Here is a 20,601-nt window from a genome sequence, read left to right as displayed (position 1 = left end):
TGGAAAAATATAACTGGGAAAATGATAAAACAAGTGTGATAAAAGGTAACATTTGGAGAAATTGATGAAAGGTGTATGGGAATTCTTTGTATTAATTTTTACACTTATCTGTTGATTTTAAAACTATTTCAGAAGGAGGCAAAATTCATATATATGGGACCTCATTCTTCAGTCTTTCTTTAGCTGCTTGATATTCCTTTCACTGAATATGCTATGTTTTATTTAACCAGCACCCTACTGATGCTTTGGCTTTTGTGTTTTCTCTACTATAAGCATTTTTCAAATGAACCTCCTTTAACATATATCCACGTATACAACTATTTCTTTATAATAACGTCCTAAAAGTTGAATTACGAGATTATAGGGGGTTGCATATTTTTTATTTTTATAATTTGAATATATTTTATGACTTGAGTGTAGGGCAGTGGAGAAACTAACTTACAGAACTAAGACAAGTGGAGATGAAATTTGACTCCTGTCAACAGAAATCTAGAACACAGCAGGATGTGCAGGTTGCTTGTCCTTACACTGTTGAACAACATATTTAAACATCTGTTTCTCATGTTGGTTTCAGAAAGGAAACTATGAACCCTTCCCTGTGAAAGAGTGGGAAAATAGAATCGGGTTGAGTTAGGGGTTTTGTTTTCCACATGAATAACGCAGATTCTATAATCAAGTATTGTGCCATCGTGGTTCCCATCACCAGGAAGCTCAGAGCCAAATTTGTGACCCAATACTGGTTTTCATTTAGTACTTTTAATGTTGTTGTTATTTCACTCTAGTTCAACTACTTTGTAGATTAAACTAAATACATAAATAAATAATATCAATGAGATGGGGGCACATTGTGAAGAATCTTAGAGTTCCAGGGAAGGGTGAAGTGGAAAAGAAAAAGAAAAAAAGGAAAAAAATAGTTACAGAGAGGGAGGGAGGCAAACCCACAAGAGACTCTTAAATACAGAGAACAAACTAAGGGTGGATGGGGAGGTGGAAAGGGAGGGGAAAATGGGTGATGGGCATTGAGGAGGGCACTTGTTGGGATGAGCACTGGATGTTGTATGTAAGTAAGCCAATTTGACGATACATCAAATTCGTAAAAAAAAAAAAAGAAAACCCACACTGTGATTTTAGATGGAGGAAAAAAAAACCACGAATACATTTGTGTTGCTAGTTTAACAGCATTATGTGTTCTGTTTTAGCTATGAATATTTCTATTTTTCTTTTAATTTTTTTAACGTTTTTATTTTTGAGAGACAGAGACAGAACACAAGTCGGGGAGGGGCAGAGAGAGAGGGAGACACAGAATCTGAAGCAGGCTCCAGGCTCCGAGCTATCAGCACAGAGCCTGACACAGGATTCGAACTCACAAACCGTGAGATCATGAGCTGAGCCGAAGTCGGACACTTAACCAACTGAGTCACCCAGACACCCCTGAATATTTCTATTTTTCAAAAGAAACAAAGTCATATTTCACTTTCATTTCTGCATATGAAGCACTTCATAGAGAAAGAGGGAATAAAAATAATAAAGGCTTCTAATACCTATACTAGACTCTTCATATTTCCACCCATCCTAGATTCACAAGAAACCCTTCCGTCCTTAATTACTACTTACCCCTAGTACAAAACTCTTTATTGGCTTTCTGAATTATACATTGCATCAAACCAGGACTCAATCAGGAATTGAAAGTTCCTCACCAATTTATTGACCTTCACCCCTCCTGTGTCACTGTGTTGCTTCCCTTCGTGTCCTCTGTCTGTGGCAAGTCTATGTTGGTCAGAACTCTTGACTTGTTGTACCTTTTCCACGTCTTGGCGAATGATGACGTCCTTCCCATGGTGAAATTGCACCTTCATTCTGGCAATCTGTGTTCTTCCCTCTGTCAAACATTAACCTCCGATGTCCCTTCCTCAGCTGCCTCCCCAGAATCTATTCTTCCTTTCCCTTAGGTCTGGCACAATTCTGCAAAATCAGTTTGTACTTGCACAAAACCATAATTGTCCTTCTACGAGTCTACACTACCTTTCGTTGTTACACGAGGTTTGGTTTATCTCCCAGCTAGATGGTAGTCTTACTGTACATAAGAATTATATATAAAGTCTTTTGTGTAGCCTACTAGCTTCCACAAATGCAAAACCCAGTGTATGTCTTCCTGTTTTTAGAGCAACAAAGGAAGTATATCGGAGACAAATAAAAATCCTGAATGACAACCGGGAAAGAGAAAGTCAGAGACGGTAAAAAAAATTTTTTTTCTTTTCATTTGTGTTATGAGTAAGTCTATGTTATCTTAATGCGCAGTGCCTCAAAGTAGGGAGGAAATCAGAGTGCTTGCTGCTTGCTAGAGTCCGAGGAAATTATTCTCCTAAATTAAATTGTGTGAGTTCTCTCAGTTCGTTAGTTTGATTTGGGGGCTTGAACAGAACCAGAGTTTTCCATTTCAATCGAGTGAGCTCCCCGAGGAAGGAAATTGTCAAGATTGGTGTAGTGCCTCTTGCTCACCAGGCTTCTCTGTATGGACCAGTAGGGGAGGTTATGTGCAGTGACAGAGAAGGGTGGCTAAACATACGGGCTCTGAAGACAGGCCACTTTGGTTGCTCTGTCGCTGACTAGCTCTGTGACTGAGGCTACGTTACTTAATAATCTCTCTTTGCTCCCATCCCTAGTAAGTGGCCAATGATAGTAGCACCTGCCCTGCGAAGTCACCGTGAATGGCCAGTGAGACGATCTATATATTCAGAGGACCTCCTGGCACCTAGGAAGTATTTGCAAAAACTTAGGTGTATTATATTGTTGTTGTCCTGGTTATTAATCTCATTTGTAAGACTCCACATGCACCTCTTTCCCGTTCTCCAGTGCAGCTTTTTAATATTGTGGTGGAGAGAGAAATTTGAGAACCTAGAAGGTTGAAATGAGGTAGTTTTAACTGCTATTTCTGCCTGGGTCACTTCTGCCCGCCCTTGAACCTTCCCCATTGCCATCCTTCACCCAAAGGAGGTGAGCGGCCAAGTGTGGTTTGTCCGCGGTCCTGGTGGACATACCAACACAGGCTGTTGCAGCGAAGCAAGCTTGTGAAGCCGACGGCACTGAAGCAGTTATCGCTTTGTCTAATTTTTTCAGCTCATGTGCGTGGTCCGCATTGCCAGTAGCTCAAACGGTCTTATGTGATCACAGTAGGATTTGTGTTGCTTGGAATTCCTTCCATCTTTTCAGTGAACTGTTAGGCCAGTTTCATGAGAATTCTTTCTGCTCTCATTTCCAGCGTCATAACTCAGTGGAAAATTGCTTGTTCACGAAAAAAACATGCATGTTTGAAAAAGAAGCTGGAGTCTGAAGTACAAGAAATTTTAGAGGAAGTACAGACTGCTGAATCTAGATGTATCAAACTATTGCAAGAGGTAAAGGAACTCAAGGAACTTGAACATTATTGCTCCATATTAGTATGGACCCAGTATTATTATTGCAATCAGTAATTCTCCTTCAGTATTTAATTAAACCTTATCTTATGAAGAGATATTTTCCTTTCTGGTGACTTATGCTTAGAGTGAATTATTTAACTTTCTTGAGAAATTCCTATTTGCTGTGTGTGAACTGTAGGAATTTAGCAAACAAAGTCGCACTTGTCTCTAGAATATGCTTTTGAAATCTGTAACCAGAAACTCGTTTGACGTTCACTTTTAGGGAAGCTCTCTGTTAAAAAAGAAACCAAACATCATTACTCAGCGCTGGTATTGACCCTCCGCCCTTCCTCCACCCCCCATCAGTCCCATCATCCATTTCCTCATGTAGGTTATAGATATTGTTTGGTGAATAAATTAACCTCTGGAGGGAAAAATAAATAAATAAATTCCCTCTCAAGTAGTTGCTGTGAAAATATATAACCTGAAATCAGAGCCACGTATCATGCAAAGAGATATTAATTCTTGGCTGTTTTGAAAATGTAAGGCTGACTGCTACAGGGCAAATGACAGATCTTCAATTTGTTTGCTTTCTGATTAGACCAATTTTAGACAAAAAGAGATCACTGAGTTTTTGGCAGAGACTGAAAAACTTACATTAGAATTAAAACAAGTGGAGGAAGAATTTATTGTCAAAGAAAAAAAGTTAGTTCAAGAGTTGAGCAAGTATGAGGTAAGTTTTATTTTGCATCTGAAAACAATTTGAAATTGCCATGTGGGGGGAGGGGTATATTTCATGCTACTCTTTTTTTTTTTTTTTTTTTTACAATTTTTGTTAATGTTTTTATTTTTGAGAGACAGAGCACGAGTGGGGGAGGGCAGAGAAAGAGGGAGACACAGAATCCGAAGCAGGCTCCAGGCTCTGAGTTGTCAGCACGGAGCCCGATGCAGGGATCAAACTCATAAGCCGTGAGATCGTGACCTGAGCTGAAGTTGGACGCTTAACCCACTGAGCCACCCAGGTGCCCCTATTTCATGCCACTCTAAGCGGTTAAATGTGAAACCTCCAGTGTGAGCAAGCCTAGTTTCATTATGACTTTTTTTTCCTGAAAAAAGAGCAACATAAAATATTTTTTCAGTTAAAAAAAGACAATTAGACACTCCAAGTTACGTACAAGTGCCGGCAAAGTCCCCGGGGACAAGGGAAGCGGTGCAGGAAGGCAGGCCGAGCTGGCGCGAGAGTAGCTGGGGAAAGCAGCCAAGGGCAAGGGAGGCCAGTGAGACAAGCTTGGAAATCCTCATCAGAGAGGGCATCCTGCTGAGTTGGGAGCTGCCAGGAGCCACCTGGGATGGAATGGAGCAAGGATGCTGGGGGAGGTGGAGCGAAAAGGCACTGAAAGTACCCAAGGGGCCTGGAGGTGGCAGGTCTCTGGAAACACAACAGAAAACACACCTTTTCAAGGTGCTGGTGTTACCTGGAAAGGTAAGGAGGTGCTTCCTGGAGACCTACGTTGGTATTGGAATGAGGAGAAAAGGAATGGTGGTAGAAGCCTTCCTGAACTTGATTTGTTTTGAAGAGGAACAGAGGCCCCGGCTGTATCAAAGAGGGGCTTTATTTGTTTTGTTTTGTTTTTTTGTTTTTTGTTTTTACTATTTGTTTTTTTATTTATTTGTTTTTAATATGAAATTTATTGTCAAATTGGTTTCCATAAAACACCCAGTGCTCATTCCAACAGGTGCCCTCCTCAATGCCCAGCACCCACTTTCCCCTCCCTCTCCCCCCCCCCCATCAACCCTCCGTTTATTCTGTTTTTAAGAGTCTTTTATGGTTTGCCTCCTTCCCTCTCTGTAACTTTTTTTTTCCCCATTCCCCTCCCCCATGATCTTCTGTTAAGTTTCTCAGGATCCGCATAAGAGTGAAACCATATGGTATCTGTCTTTCTCTGTATGACTTACTTCACTTAGCATCACACTCTCCAGTTCCATCCACATTGCTACAAAAGGCCACATTTCATTCTTTCTCATTGCCAAGTAGTATTCCATTGTGTATATAAACCACAACTTCTTTATCCGTTCATCAATTGATGGGCATTTGGGCTCTTTCCATAATTTTTGAAGACAACAGTCCCTTGCTGTAGCAGGGAAGCAGAGAGTCCTTACATGTCAAAGTTCAGATCTTGCCCTGGGCCAACCCCATGCTTCCCCATGCAACCCCCACCACATCCTACAGAAAGCCATCCACAGATTATTGGTCCAAGAAAAGCCAGTTCTTTCTAATATGAATAACAAAGAAGGAGCAGCTATGTCCTCCACACAAAAATACCATGAGAAAAACAAGGGGACACCTGGGTGGCTCAGTGGATTGAGTGATTGACTCTTGATTTCAGCTCAGGTCATGATCACCTGGTGGTGGGATCGAGCCCTGAGTCAGGCTCTGTGCTGTTAGCGTGAAGTCTGCCTGGGATTCTCTCTCTCTCTCCCCCCACCCCCACCAAGCCTCTCCCCCACTCCCTCTATCTCTCTAAAAAAAATAAAGTGAAAAAATGTATTCATTAAAATAATAATAATACTTTTTAAAAAATCTATTAAAAAATAAGTGAAAGGGGGAACAAAACTGTCCAACAACTGAAGAACACTCAGGAAGATGGTGTTGGAACAGATGAAAACTGCGATCAAGCATCCCTCTGTAAATTAAAAAATATATATTTTAGTTTCGTACAGGTGCCAAGGAAGATCAGCAATATAGAAATCTAGGAACTCAGGGAAGAGGTGTCAGAAGGGGATGGACCAGAAATAGGAAGAAGTGAAATGGAAATTGGCACAGCTCAGGGAACAAACAAGGGAAAGAAAACATTCCCAAATTCAGACAAAATGAGAAGAAACAGAAGGGAGAAGAGTCAGGGTGGGAAACCTTTCTCTGCTGGATGCCATCTGTCTGGGTGCCTAGTATTCTTCTAGATGCTGAAAAACAAAAAAGAAACAGACAAAAAACCCCTCTGCCCTTATGGTGCTTACATCCTAGTGGAGGGAGATTAAAAATAAACAACATAAACAAGTGGAACCTTGAGTATATTCAAAAGTGAGAAATGCTATGGAGAAAAATAGAGCAGGGACTGGGGATAGGGCAAGCGTACGTGATGTGGTCTGTGTGCCCTGTTAAAGAGCATTGTTGGACAAGGAAGGATAGAATCCTGAAGGGCAGAAGGTTGCTGCAAACAGGAAGGGAGGAGGCAGGGCTGTCCTATCTGAGGAACAGCAAGGAGGCAGTGTGGCTGGAATGGACAGGAGGGAGAGGGATCCATTTTCTGGAAGGAAATGCTGAGACAGAACGAGGAGTGTAAAGTTTATTAGGGAGTAATACCTATGAAAGGACTGGGCAGAGGAAGCCATCAGGCTATTATGTAACCCGCAAACTATCTCTGGGGAGCTCCTGAGCAAGGACTGTCCATTAGCAGATCCCTGCCTTGGGCAGAAATGGCTACACCCTTGTACCACCTCCTTGCTCAGTCAGTTGGTTGGGGGCCCCCGTGAAGAGCATGATCTTCAGTAGATAACTGAGAAGTCTCTAAAGGAGCCGGCTGCTGGCGGCTGGCAGCTGACCATACTCCTTGCCACAAGGCAGTGAGTGAGTCCTTCCATGAGGAATGATTCAAGAGGGGCCTCCCCAGGTCTGCCTCCTTATAGGCCATTGTGAGTACTTTGTCTTTCCTCTACCTGGGCTGGGAAGGTAAGTTTCCTGATAAGAGGGGTCTGAGTGAAGGGCTGAAGAGTCTGATTTTCATGTAAATAGGATCATTCTAGCTGCTATGTTGAGTAGAATTTAGGAGAGCAATGGTGGGTGCAGGAAGACGAATTAGGAAGCTAGGGCAGTATTGCAAGTGGCTCAAGTAGCTTGATCCAGAGTGGTAGCTGAGGGGGTGGTTGGAAGTAGGTAGTCAGCATTTCAGGTATTTCTTGAGAGAGAGCTGACAGAGTTTACTCTCATACATGATGGTAGACCATTGGAGGCAACCCCCTTAAAATCAGGAATAGGATAAGGATGCTATGTAATATTGCACTTGAGCTTACACAGGGCAATTAGGCAAGGTAAGTCGACAGTCTTCCAGTGTCCACCCCACTTGCCAGGCTGTGCGCCCCCTGCAGGGCTGTGTCCACCTGTGTCTAATTCACAGAAAGGCACAGAGAGCAGCCTGTGTGCCCTTCCTATAAAGCAACAACCCTTCTTCCCCTTGATAGTCCTCATCGATAACCTGGAGCAAATTAGAATCCCATTTCTGCAATTGGTTCAGTAGCATGAGGAGCCCAAAATGGAGAAGAAGCATTCTCCGATTTTGGTTTACGGAACCATTATTATACCCCTGGTACAATCGTTCTTCTCACCAGTGTTGTACAATGTCTAAATGAACAGAGCCCAAACTCACAGGGAGGGAAAACAAAATCATAAGATTTAATAGTAAGACGTCCACTACCACTTGGGCCCCTGACCCATATATTTTGTTTAAGGAAAGCAGTCCTGGATGTTAGTCACTGGTTCAGAATATAAATTTCCAAATCTCCAGAGGCATTTTCTCCCAGGCAGTACTGTGACTAAGTCCTTTGTAGACTTGGCTCCAGTACCTGGGGGCCTCGGCTACAGTTCTGCTGGAGCTCGCCACAGGCTTCTACATCATTCTGACCTAGTGCTGACACCTTGACCATGAATTGGATCTGCTGGGTCCTTCCTACAGCCCTATATCTGGCAGAGTTCAGTCAGAGAAGCAGAGCTACCAGAAATGAGGTTTCTTAAAGGATTTGACCTTCTGGAATCGTGGTGGCTGGTTACACAGTCTAGAGAGTCTGTGTGCTTTCCATCTGGAGCTGGGGCCTGAAGGCTGTAGGACAGGCAGCTGGGAAGGAAAGATGGACAGGAAGTTATAGGATGAGCTGGAACTCATCCTGATGAACAGGGGCGGGACCTGCGTCAGTCTCTCTCTTTTCCAAGGCTCCAATTCCAAGGGGTTGCAGCAAAAGCCTGAGCCCATTATCACTGACCTAAGTGTGCATGTAGCTCCGGAATCAGGGAAGCTTGAAGGAGCTGAAGAAGCAGTGGGCCTGCCTGAGCCGGTAGACAAACACCAACTTGTCTGAGATGCCGCGGCATCTGGTACCCAAAGCCTCCCTCAAAGCATGAAACAACAGCATGGTTCCTTGTCAGGGAAATTCTGGCAGCTTAAGTCAATGTCGGCAATGGGAACAAATTAATGCATTCACATACTTCCTTAGACCCTCAAGCTATTCTTTAGAGAACATGGTATAGATAATACAGAGTTGAGTTTCCTTTTTTTTTTTTTTTATTTTTTTAATGTTTATTATTATTGAGAGACAGAGAGACACAGAGCGTGAGCAGGGGACGGGTAGAGAGAGGGGGAGAACAGAATCTGAAGTAGGCTCCAGGCTCTGAGCTGTCAGCACAGAGCCTGACGCAGGGCTCGAACTCACAAACTGCGAGATCATGACCTGAGCGAGATCATGACGGTCGCCTAACCAACTGAGCCACCCAGGCGCCCCTACACAGTTGAATTTCTTAACGTGCAGTGTGGAGAAAATTACTCCTGATGCCTCATTGTAATGTGTTTAAATTATGGTGTTTTTACATGTGTTTTGATCTTTCTATATTTATCCCTAAGGATTCTCATTGCAATTTGGGAGGGAACATCCCAGGCTGGTGTGTCGCTCTATTAACTAGGGTGCAGACAGGCTGCTTTATCAGAGATGCCAAAATACGGTGAACACAGGCAGGATATGTGTAGTAAAGGGTTACCAACCCTCTCTTCTTTATTGGGAAATTGACCTTGGCTTAACCTTCTGGGTCATTCCCCTAGACCCTGGCAAAGGTAGACAACTAAAGTTGTATCGTCGGGCAACATTGTTTGTAAACAGTGACCCATGACTGGTATGCCGCGTCTCGCCCGGGAGAATAACTGGTGGGGAAACTAGAGCATTGGACTTCCCTGGGTTTGGTGCCTCTTTTAAGTAGGCACGTCTCTTTCGGGGACCTGGAGGGTATACCCAAGAGAAGTTGGTTCCTATTGGGACATGAGGCTTCAAAACCAAGGTGCCTATCACACCCACCCATGTGGGTATCTTCCTCTTACATCTGAGTTCCCACTTTGCTGGGGTCGAAGGACAGTAGCCTCTGGTCAGCTGTGGTGAGGGGTCCCTCCCACTGAAGACGCATACCTGGCATTGCCCTGCTGGCGCCCGGGTTTTCCTTCAGATTATGTATGTGTGCAACCTGGATTAAAGGTAAAAAGCGAAAAAGGTGTTAAGAATAAGTTGGGTCAAGTGTGGCCTATTCGAATCTTAAGAGTCTAACTATCTAGTGGAGAAGACGCCCTGACGTGGTCATTACAGAAGAGAGAGGTTTATTTCTCTCCCATTACAGGCCAAAGGGAAGGGGCCCAAGGTTGGAAGGGCAGCTCTGCCATCCTCTCAGCGTGAGGCTAACCTCTGTGGATCCAAGTGGCAGTTTCCATTCTCATTCTTTTCCAGCCAGGGGACGGAGGGAAGGACCGAGGGGGCACGTACTGCTCCCTGTTGCAGGCGGAGGACCCAGAAGCGGCCCACACCGCTTCTGCTCACAAAGCCATTAGTCGCACCCACTTGCAAGGAAAGCTGAGAAATCAGTCCGGCTGGCAGCCATATGCTGAGCTAGAACTGACGAGTCCTGATATCGAGGGACAGGAGAATGGCTAGTAAATATCAGCTGGCTGCCACTGCTTTATCACCCTTTTAAACCCATGCTGACTTTCTAAGAGCGGTCCAGCTAACTAAAACCTGGATAATTAAGCAGGCATCTTCATGTTTTGTTTTGGGTGCTCTTTGCCCATTTATTGTAACAATATATCCACTTGTTTCTACCCCCTCCCCATTTCTTATTTAATCCACTTTTCTTAGGACTTATGTATATTTTGTTTTGCTGCTTTTTTTTTTTTTTTTTTTTTGAGAGAGAGAGAGAGAGGAAGAAAGAGAATCCCAAGCAGGTTCCACACTGTCAGCGCAAAGCCCAGTGTGGGGCTTGAACTCACAAACTGTGAGATCACAACCTGAGCCAAAATGAAGAGTCAGGTCAGACACTTAACCGACTGAGCCACCCAGGTGTCCCATTGCTGCCTGTTTTTTGTTTGTTTGTTTGTTTTCTCTCAAGAGAGATTTTCTCAAGTAGGTGTTTGGGGTACGTACATGGTAGCATTAATGGAATCGTAGCAGTAGAGCTAGAAAAATGAAGGGTTCCTTGAAGAGACCATTGAATGTAATCTCCTTACTTCATAGATTTCCAGAGACTCTCTGAATCAGCCAACAAATATGTTTCGAATATCTAGGATATGCCGGATACCTTTCTATGCACCTCACGATGAGAGGACACTAAGTAAGACAGGGCTCTTCCTCTCAAAGAACTTACATTATACTCTGGAGTGTAAATTGTGTCCGTTCTCTAAAATCATGCCTCACAATTAGCTTTATTTTCTTTAAAGCTAAGATTCGCTAGGGAAACGCAAAGTAACAGAGTAAAGGAAGATGAACTAGTCGAGCGTCTTCCGCAACTTCAAGTGGCAGAAGAAGAATATATGAGCAAAGCTGGAAAACTGGAAGAGCTCATTCATTTTATTACAGGTAGGTATGAAGTCTCAGTAATTAACGTTAAGACAGGTAAGGATTTCCCTGATATCCCCTAACTCAAGGTGGGTCATCATTCGTGAGCCAGTGATGAAACTCTGCAAACTTTTCCCATCGCCTTTAACTCTTTCTTCTCTAGTTTTTGCCCCATCTACTAATTTCTTCTTTACACCGCAGCCCTGATGTTGCCCTTGTCAAATGTTTCCTTTTCTCTTTTAAAGACTTTAAAATCAAGAATTAGTGACAACTATATAATGTGGTTTCTGTCTCTCCTTGGTAAAAGGAGAAATAGCACCTTTATCTGCTACCAAGTGGAATTCTTTTTGTCTGTTTCTTAACATGAATTTGAATATTCTATCTTGTTCCAGCTATGACTCTAACCATTTACCAAGTAGGTACTCCTCAGATTTTTTTTCCTCCTAACTCACCCCTAAGGCGAAGATATATAAGAAGTAGTCTTAGAAATGGAGGCTTTATAGAGGATGTGAAATGTGTCTCAAAGTATGTGTATTTTACATTTTGTTACAGGGCACAATCATGTATATTAAATATAAAAATACTCATTTTCTCCAGAAAAATAGGATGGAGTCATCTAACTCTGCACCCAAAATTTCATAAATCCAGAATCATCTCTAGAGGTGTGAGTTTTGTCTTGCATTTGGGAAGCAGAGTATCATTAACCAACAAGTCCCACAAGGTTGTTAAGCAGAAAAGCTTCCAGAATTTCTGTTTTCTAGATGGAAAAAGTACCCTGAAAATCAGAAGACCAGGATCAAAAGTTACAGAAAGGACTAGAACGGGAGCCCCAAAAAAATGTGCACTGTGATGGAAATAAACAGCTGGCGAAGATGAATATGGGGAGAGACATCAAAATAGTCTGTGTCAAAAAGATATAATCATATAGAAATCCAGTATGTTGAAGTGTAAAACAAATATTTAAAAGTGAATAGTGGTGGGGGGCCCTGGATGGCTCAGTTGGTTAAATGTCTGACTCTTGATATTAGCTCAGGTCATGATCTCACGGTCATGAGATCAAGCCCCATGTGGGGCTTGGTGCTGAGTATGGAGCCCACTTGAGATTCTCTGTCTCCCTCTCCCTCTCTCCTGCTTGCGTGCGTGCACACACATGCACACCCTCTCTCAAAAGTAAAAGTGAATAGTGGTCATTGCCAAGGAAAGTGGTTTTTTAAGAATATAAGATTATAAGAATAAGTACCTTGAATAATTGGTCTGGTTGCCATTCCTCAGTTGATTTTCCTATTCTTGTCAGATTCTCATTTAGTCAACTCAGGTAGATTTTCTTGGTCTTTTGCTGCTTTAAGAAGGGTCATGAAACCTATGTACTCCACCCCCAATTTTCTGTTCTCCCAACCTTCTTCCCATCCCTTCTTGCACTAAGGTGGAGGATGTAAGAAACATGAGGAGTTTGAAAATAAGCAATATATTTCCATATATTGCAAGTGCTGATTCTCTTGAGGCAAAGAAAGAAAATACTAAAGAAAGTAGAGAAAAGAGGGAAAGGCCAGAGAAAGGGAACATAAGAGCAATGCGCTCCAGAGTAGGAAAATATGCTTCACCTGCCAGCAGTGAGACTTACAGAGGATAGAAGTGGCTCAGAACACACAAAGAGCAATGTTATGACTTATGACTTTCAGTTAAATGTTATGGGTAAAGCATGCATCCATCTGTGCTCCCTAGTGAAATTTCATAAAAATGTGTGTAAAATATTTTTTTAGGGAAAAAAATTATGACTCTCAAGTACAGAGACTGGCAGAGAAGATATCTGCAGAAAATAAACATCAACAAATCTTTAGAAGGTAGAATTGGCTAGAAGAATTAACAGGAAGGGAAATGTGGCTAGCAAGTGCCTGCATAAAAAGCACACCATGAAAGCAAGGACCTGGCAAGTCTTGGGCATTGGAGGACCCTGCTACTGGGAAGCTGAAATGAGTCACAGGGTTGAAGATTGGTTGAAAATCTTGATAACAAGCGGTTAGACTTCCAGGTCAGATGCCATCTTCTGTGCAGCTGAGCGACTGACTACTCCTCCCAGTGCTGGCAGAGAAGTCAGACCAGGGGGTTCTATACTGCAGGATATCAGATATGACAGAGGGCAGAAGACAGATGCTATAGAGAGACCCCCTTCCACTGCTGAACTTGATGAAGGCTGCCAGCCCATTGTGTGTGTGACTGTTCTGTAATCCCTTCCCCACTCTTGAAAAGGAGATGGTTGGATTCTTCTCTAAGGAAACTAAACAGTTCCAGAGAAAAGCCCCACATAATCTAACATTTGAGGATCCTCCAACAAAATGGCTGGTCCCTTCCTGATCACTGTACAGTGAAACCCACCCAGGAACTGAGCCTTTTAGTGCCTCATGCTTAAATAGGATTAGATAGTCAAAGATCACCAGACACTTCAGGAAAAACTCCAATGTGAAAGGCAGAAACTAAAGCAGACAGAAAAACAGAAGTTGGTGGAAACAGATGACACAATGAATATAAGAATGCTTTTAAAGATACATCTTCTTAGAGGATGTCTATTCTCTGTATATTATGCATAATGTATATATAGTCTATATATTAAAGAAAACATACATTCTATATGTTTTAGAGAATATATCTTAAAGTTACATTCATAGAGAAAATATATATTGCATGTATGAAAAAGAACAGAAACAGGAAAGAGCTCCTAGAAATGAAAAATATAACCAATATTTTATTTTATTAAAAAATTTTTTTAAATGTTTATTTATTTTTGAGAGAGAGAGAGAGCACAATCAGGGGAGGGGCAGAGAGAGAGGGAGACACAGAATCTGAAACAGGCTTCAGGCTCTGAACTGTCAGCACAGAGTCTGACTGTTGGGGCTCGATCTCGGGAGCAGTGAGATCATGACCTGAGCCGAGGTCGGACGCTTAACCGACTGAGCCATCCAGGCACCCCTGACAACGAAAATCTTAAAATTTAATAGGATTATAAGAAAAGGAAATCTCTCAAAAAATAGAACAAAATAAGGAGTTGAGGAACAGGATAAAAGAGTAAGAAAATTAGAAGACCGTTCTGAGATGTTGAATATTTAATTAATATAAGGCCAGAAAAGAAAATGGAAAGGATAAAGTTATCCAAGAAATAATACAAAAATATTTCTCAGAATTGGAGAATATGAGTTTCCTATTTGAAAAGGCCCATCAAATCCCCAGTGCAATTTCTAAAGGAAAAGACAGTAAGTCACATCATTGTGGGATTTCAGGCTAAAAAAGAATATTCCAAAGGCTTCTAAAGAGAAAAAGCAGATCTCACACAAAAGATTAGCAATCAGAATGGTTTTAGGCTTCTTAACTGTACTATTATACTATTATACTAAAAAAAGACATTGCCTTCAAAATTCTGAGAGAAAATAATATCTAACATTAGATACCCATCCAAACTATTAGCCAAATATAAATATAGAATAGAGACATGTTTAGATATATAAGATATCAAAATATCTCATTTACTCTGTCTCAGGAAGCTAGCACAGAATTTGCTCGGAATAAATTAAAAAGAAAAGGACATGAAATTCAGGAAACAGGAGGTCCAACATAAGGGGAATGCAAAGGAAAGTCCCAAGTGCTCAGAAAAGAGAAGGCGGCGGTGGGCAAGGGGGGTTGGGGGAGGCAAGAGATATGAAACTGGTAGATTACCTAAGATGTTTGACCACGTGGGAAGTAATATTTGGAAAGATTTTATAATTCTATTATAGATTTAGATATGAATTAATGTGTACATGGAAAACTAAGGAAATAAAAAATGAGGTATTTTTAGCTCCAGGAAAAACAAAAAATTATACAGGAGGGGAGGAATAATCATACTACACCATTTGTCTCATCTGTGAATGTTTACATTGTCATAATGATCTAAATAGTTACAATTAGGGACACCCGGCTGGCTCAGTTGGTAGAGCATGTGACTCTTGATCGAAGGTTCTTGATCAAGCCGCATGTTGGGTATAAAGATTACTTAAAAACAAAATCTTTTTTTAAAATATAGTTAAAATTCACTTTAAAAAACATGACTTTATGGGGAGATTAGAAGTGCACGTGGGGGATGTAGGGGTGAGAGTGGGCTACTTTCTATATTAGGAAGAAGATAGAAAGTGTCTTAAAGTGACAAATCAAGAAATCGTCATATAAGCATTTTTTAAGAAAATAGAAGAAGAAAAAGTTGAGTTTAAAAGTTGTTGATTCTGAGGAGTCAGATACTGCACTGCATTGGAAACATCTAACTTCTATTTTTTGTTTTAAGCCTTATAATAGTATTTAACTTTTTTTTAAGTGTATTTATTTATTTTGAGAGAGAGAACCAGCAGGGAAGGGGCGGGGCAGGGGGAGCAGCACAGAGGGTGCAAAGTGGTTTCTATGCTGACGGCAGAGAGCCTGATGAGGGGCTCGAACCCACCAACTGTGAGAACATGACCTGAATCAAAGTCAAACACTTAACCGACTGAACCGGCCAGGTGCCCCATAGTATTTGACTTTTAAAACTAGACACATACCTTATTTTGATTAATTTTTTAAACTAAACATTGTGGGCAGTTATTTCTTCTTTTTCTTTTATATAGCACAAAAGCAGGAGCAGAATTTACTGAACGATTACATTTCTCAAATGGCAAGAGACTTTTCAAGATTTTTCAGCAACTCGGTAAAGAGTCAATGTATTCATTCTTCTTGCTTTTATTGGAATACTGATATATACAAACCATAATACGGTGTGTGTGCGCGTGCGTATACAGAGGAGACTCTAGATGCAACTAACATGTAATCATGAGCATATCCTTGGGGGGGGAGGGCCTCAGTTTTCTTATTTATGAGGTAGAGATGGGATGATGCTTCCTAAGGTTCTTTTTAGATCTCTTATTCTGTTAAATTCCTATGAATATTAGGATAAATGCACAAAGGTTGCAGAGATGGGGTGGGAGTAGATGAAATGAGAGCATGTAAAGAGACATTTACTACCTTTATAAAATTTATAATCAGTAATTAATGATAAACATGTGTATGTAGAATTGGTTAATTAAAACTAGAAACATTCTAGTTTTGAGAAGCATTGATATCAGAAGTAACTTTTAACATGTGGGTATAGAGAAATATGAAGGGGAAAAGAACTAGTAAGTATATATGCAATTCTATTTCCTTGGTAAGATGCTGCGAGTGATGGTTATACAATGACTAAAGATTATGTGACTTGTAACAGTATAATAACTAAGAATCAAACAGAGAATTCAGTAGAATATTATGAAAAATCCATTAAGTTATATTCCTTTCTCTTCAAAAAAAATTAAATCCTCACTGAAAAAGCCTCAATAAATTTCACTTCCCTCTTCCCCATTTTTTGGCATACAGTTGTTCAAATATCAGATTTATAAAGTTGTCTCAACAACTTATTTGTCTTAATTGTCTAACTTAAGTCCATGGACTTGCTTCCCAGAGCTTTGGAGTTTTATTTATTTTTTATTCAAATATAACTAACATACAGTGTTATATTAGTTTCAGATGTACAATTTAATCATTCAACAATGCTATACATTACTCAATTCTCATCCCAATAAGTATACTCTTAATCCCCTTCATTTACTTCACCCATCCCTGCACCCACCTCCCCTCTGATAACTACCAGTTTGTTCTCTGTATTTAAGAGTCTGGGGGAGGGGGAGGTGTCTCTTTTTTTTTTCTGTTTTTGTTTTTGTTTTCTTAAATGTCATTTAAGAGTGAATCATATGGTATTTGTCTTTCTCTGACTTATTTCACTTAGCATTATACAATCCAGGTCCATCCATGTTGTCACAAATGGCAAGATCTCATTCGTTTTAATGACTGAGTAACATTCCATTGTACATATGTACCTCATCTTCTAAATCCATTCATCTATCCATGGACAATTTGGTTGCTTCCATATCTTGTCTATTGTTAATAATGCTGCAATAAACATAGGAGATAGATGTAGGTATAAATATAGATATAGAGATATAGAGATAGATATAGAGATATGGATATGGATATGGATATGGATATGGATATGGATATGGATACATCACTTTGAATTAGCATTTTCATATTCTTTGGGCAAATATCCAGTAGTACAATTGCTGGATTGTAGGGTAGTTCTATTTTTAATTTTTTGAGGAATCTGCATACTGTCTTCCACAGTGGCTGTCCCAGTTTGCATTCCTACCAACAGTGCCCAAGTATTCCTTTTCCTCCACATCCTTGCCAACACTTGTTGTTTCTTGAGTTTTTTATTTTAGCCATTCTGACAGGTGTGAAGTGATATCTCATGGTTTGGGTTTTTTTTTTTTTTAATGTTTGTTTATTTTGAGAGGGAGTGAGCACAAGTGGGGGAGAGGCAGAGAGAGAGAGAGAGAGAGAGAGAGGGAGAGAGGGAATCCCAAGCAGGCTCTGTGCTGTCAGTGTAGAGCCTAATGAGGGGCTTGATCCCACAAACTGCGAGATCATGACCTGAGCCAAAATCAAGAAGGAGATGCTCAACCAACTGAGTCACCCAGGCATCCCACTCATGTTTTTGGTTTGCATTTCCCTGATGATGGATGATGTTGAGCATCGTTTCATGTGTCTGTTGGCCATCTGTATGTCTTGGGAGAAATGTCTACTCGTGTCTTTTGCCCATTTTTAAATTGGATTACTTGTTTTTTTTAGTGTTGAGTGTAGAAGTTCTTTCTATTTTTGGGTGCTAAACCTCCATTGGTATGTCATTTGCAAATATCTCCTCCTTTTCATTAGGCTCTCGTTCAGTTTTGTTGATTGTTTCATTTGCTGTGTGGAAGCTTTTTATTTTGATGTAGTCCCAAGAGTTTATTTTTGCTTTTGTTTCCTTTGCCTCAGGAGCTGATGTCAGAGAAATTACTGCCTGTACTCTCTTCTAGGATTTTTCTGGTTTCAGGTTTTACATTTGGGTCTTGAATGCATTTTGAGTTTATTTTTGTCTATGGTTTAAGAGTGATCTAGTTCATTCTTTTGCGTGTAGATGTTCAGTTTTCCCATCAGCATTTGTTGAAGACCATCTTTTGCATATTCTTGCCTCCCTTGTCAAAGATTAATTGACCATACAATTGTGTTCTAATTTCTCGGCTCTCTATTCTGTTCTGATGGTCTCTATGTCTATCTGTGCCAGTACCATACTGTTTTGATTACTACTGAACAGTAGTAATCAGTAGTATATCTTATAGTATATGAAATCTGTGATTTCAAGATCTAGTAGAATATCTTTGTAGTATATCTTGAAATCTGTAATTGTGATACCCCCAGTCCTTTTTATGATTGCTTTGGCTATTCAGGATCTTTTGCAGTTCCATACAAATTTTAGGATGATCTAATTCTAGCTCTGTGAAAGATGCTGTTGGTATTTTGATAGGAATTGTATTAAATCTGTAGATTGCTTTGGGTAGTATGGACATTTTAACAATATTTGTTCTCCCAATCCATGAGCATGGAATATCTTTCCATTTGTTTCTGTCATCTTCAATTTCTTTCATTGGTGTTTTATAGTCCTCGTCTTTTACCTCCATGGTTAAGTTTATTCCTAGGTATTTTATTATTTTTGGTACAATTGTAAATGGGATTATCTTCTTAATTTCTCTTTCTGCTACTTCATTATTGGTGTAGAGAAATGCAATGGGTTGTATACTGATTTTGCATCCTGCAAACATACTGAATCCATGTATCCATTCTAGTAGTTTTTTGGTGAATTCTTCAGGGCTTTTATGTAGAGTGTCATGTCATCTGCAAATAGTGACATTTTTACTTTTTCCTTACCAAGTTGGGTGCCTTTTATATCTTTTTCTTGTCTGATTGCTGTGGTTCAGACTTCCAGTACTATGTTAAAAAAACGTTGTGAGAGTGGATGTCCTTGTGTTGTTCCTTATCTTAGGGAGAAAGCTATCAGTTTTTTACCATTGAGTCTGATGTTAGCTGTGGGGTTTTCATATAAGGCCTTTATTATGTTTGAAGTATGTTCTCTTCACATCTTTGTTGAGGATTTTGATCATGAATGGATATTGCACTTGGTCAAATGTTTTTTCTGTATCTATTCAAATGATTATATGATCATATGATTTTTCTCCATTTCTTTGTTGATGTGGTGTATCATGGTAATTGATTTGCAAATATTGAAACACACTTGCATCCTAGGAATAAATCCCACTTGATCCTGGTGAATAATTTTTTAATGTACTGTTGGATCCAGTTTGCTGATGTTTTGTTGAAGATTTTTGCATCTGTGTTCATCAGAGATAATGGTCTGTAGCTTCCTTTTTTTATAGTGCCTTTATCCGGTTTTGGTATTAGGGTGGTACTTGGCCTCATAGAATGAATTGGGAAGCTTTCCTTCTTTTTCTATTTTTTTTTTTGGAATAGATTGAGAAGAACAGGTATTAACTTTTTTTTTTGAATGTTTGATTTAGTTTTGGGAAGTTATATGGTTTGGGAGGTTATCTGCTTCCATTTCTCCTAGGTTGTCTAATTTGTTGGCATATGAGTTTTCATGATATTCTCCTACAATCCTTTGTATTTCTGTGGTTATTTCTCCTCTTTCATTTCTGATTTTGTCTGAGTCCTTTCTCTCTCTCTCTTTTTATTTTATTTTTTTTATTTTTGATGAGTCTGGCCAAAGGTCTATCAATTTTGTTGATCTTTTCAAAGAACCAGCTCCTGATTTTATTCATCTGTTCTATTGGTTTTTTTTTTTTTTTTAGTTTCTATTTCATTTATTTCTGCTCTAATCTTTATTATTTCCTTCCTTCTACTGGTTTTTGGCTTTGTTCTTCTTTTTCTAGCTCCTTTATGTGTAAGATTAGGTTTTTTATTTGAGATTTTTCTATCTTCTTGAATAAAGCTTGTATTGCTATAAACTTCCCTCTTAGAACAGCTTTTGCTGCATATCAAAAATTTTAGACTGTTATGTTTTCATTTTTCATTTCTCTCCACTTTTTTTTTAATTTCCTCTTTGATTTCTTGGTTGATCCAGTCACTGTTTAGTAGCATGTTACTTAAGCTCCATGTATTTGTATTCCTTCCAAATGTTTCTTGTAGTTGATTTCTAGTTTCATAGCATTGTGGTCAGAAAGGATGCATGGTAATAACTTCAGTCTTTTTGAATTTGTTGAGACTTGTTTTGTGGCCTAACATGTGATCTATTCTGATAAATGTCCCATGTGCACTTGAAAAGGATTTGTATTCCACTGTGTTAGAATGGAATATTCTGAATATATCTGTTAAATCCATCTGGTCCAATGTGTCATTCAAAGCCACTGTTTCCATATTGATTTTCTGTTTGGATGATCTATCCATTGATGCAAGTGGAGTATTTAAGTCTCCTATTATTCTATTACTACTGATTACTTTCTTATATTTGTTATTAACTGCTATGTATTTGTGTCTTCCATGTTGGGTGCAGAAATATTTACAAATATCCCCATTGTTGATTGTTCCCTTTATGATTACATGATGTCTTTCTTTGCCTCTTGTTAGAGTCTTTGCTTTAAAGTATATTTTGTCCAGT

At 39.9% G+C, this 20,601-nt stretch overlaps 1 protein-coding gene across 2 annotated transcripts in view; it reads left to right on the top strand.

Moving 5' to 3' along the window:
• Nucleotides 1-20,601, top strand: part of CCDC175 (coiled-coil domain containing 175) — a 75,229-nt gene that overhangs the window by 32,286 nt on the left and 22,342 nt on the right. For both annotated transcript variants that reach the window (XM_058739198.1, XM_058739197.1), the window contains 5 exons: nt 2,163-2,234; nt 3,260-3,395; nt 3,997-4,128; nt 10,910-11,048; nt 15,650-15,729. In XM_058739198.1, the coding sequence (XP_058595181.1) occupies nt 2,163-2,234; nt 3,260-3,395; nt 3,997-4,128; nt 10,910-11,048; nt 15,650-15,729 (559 nt within the window). The remainder of the gene's footprint in view (nt 1-2,162; nt 2,235-3,259; nt 3,396-3,996; nt 4,129-10,909; nt 11,049-15,649; nt 15,730-20,601) is intronic.

This window comes from Neofelis nebulosa, chromosome 7 (genome assembly GCF_028018385.1).
Source record: "Neofelis nebulosa isolate mNeoNeb1 chromosome 7, mNeoNeb1.pri, whole genome shotgun sequence".
In the NCBI taxonomy this organism is placed as follows: domain Eukaryota; kingdom Metazoa; phylum Chordata; class Mammalia; order Carnivora; family Felidae; genus Neofelis; species Neofelis nebulosa.
This window is presented reverse-complemented; position numbering and strand designations above follow the sequence as displayed.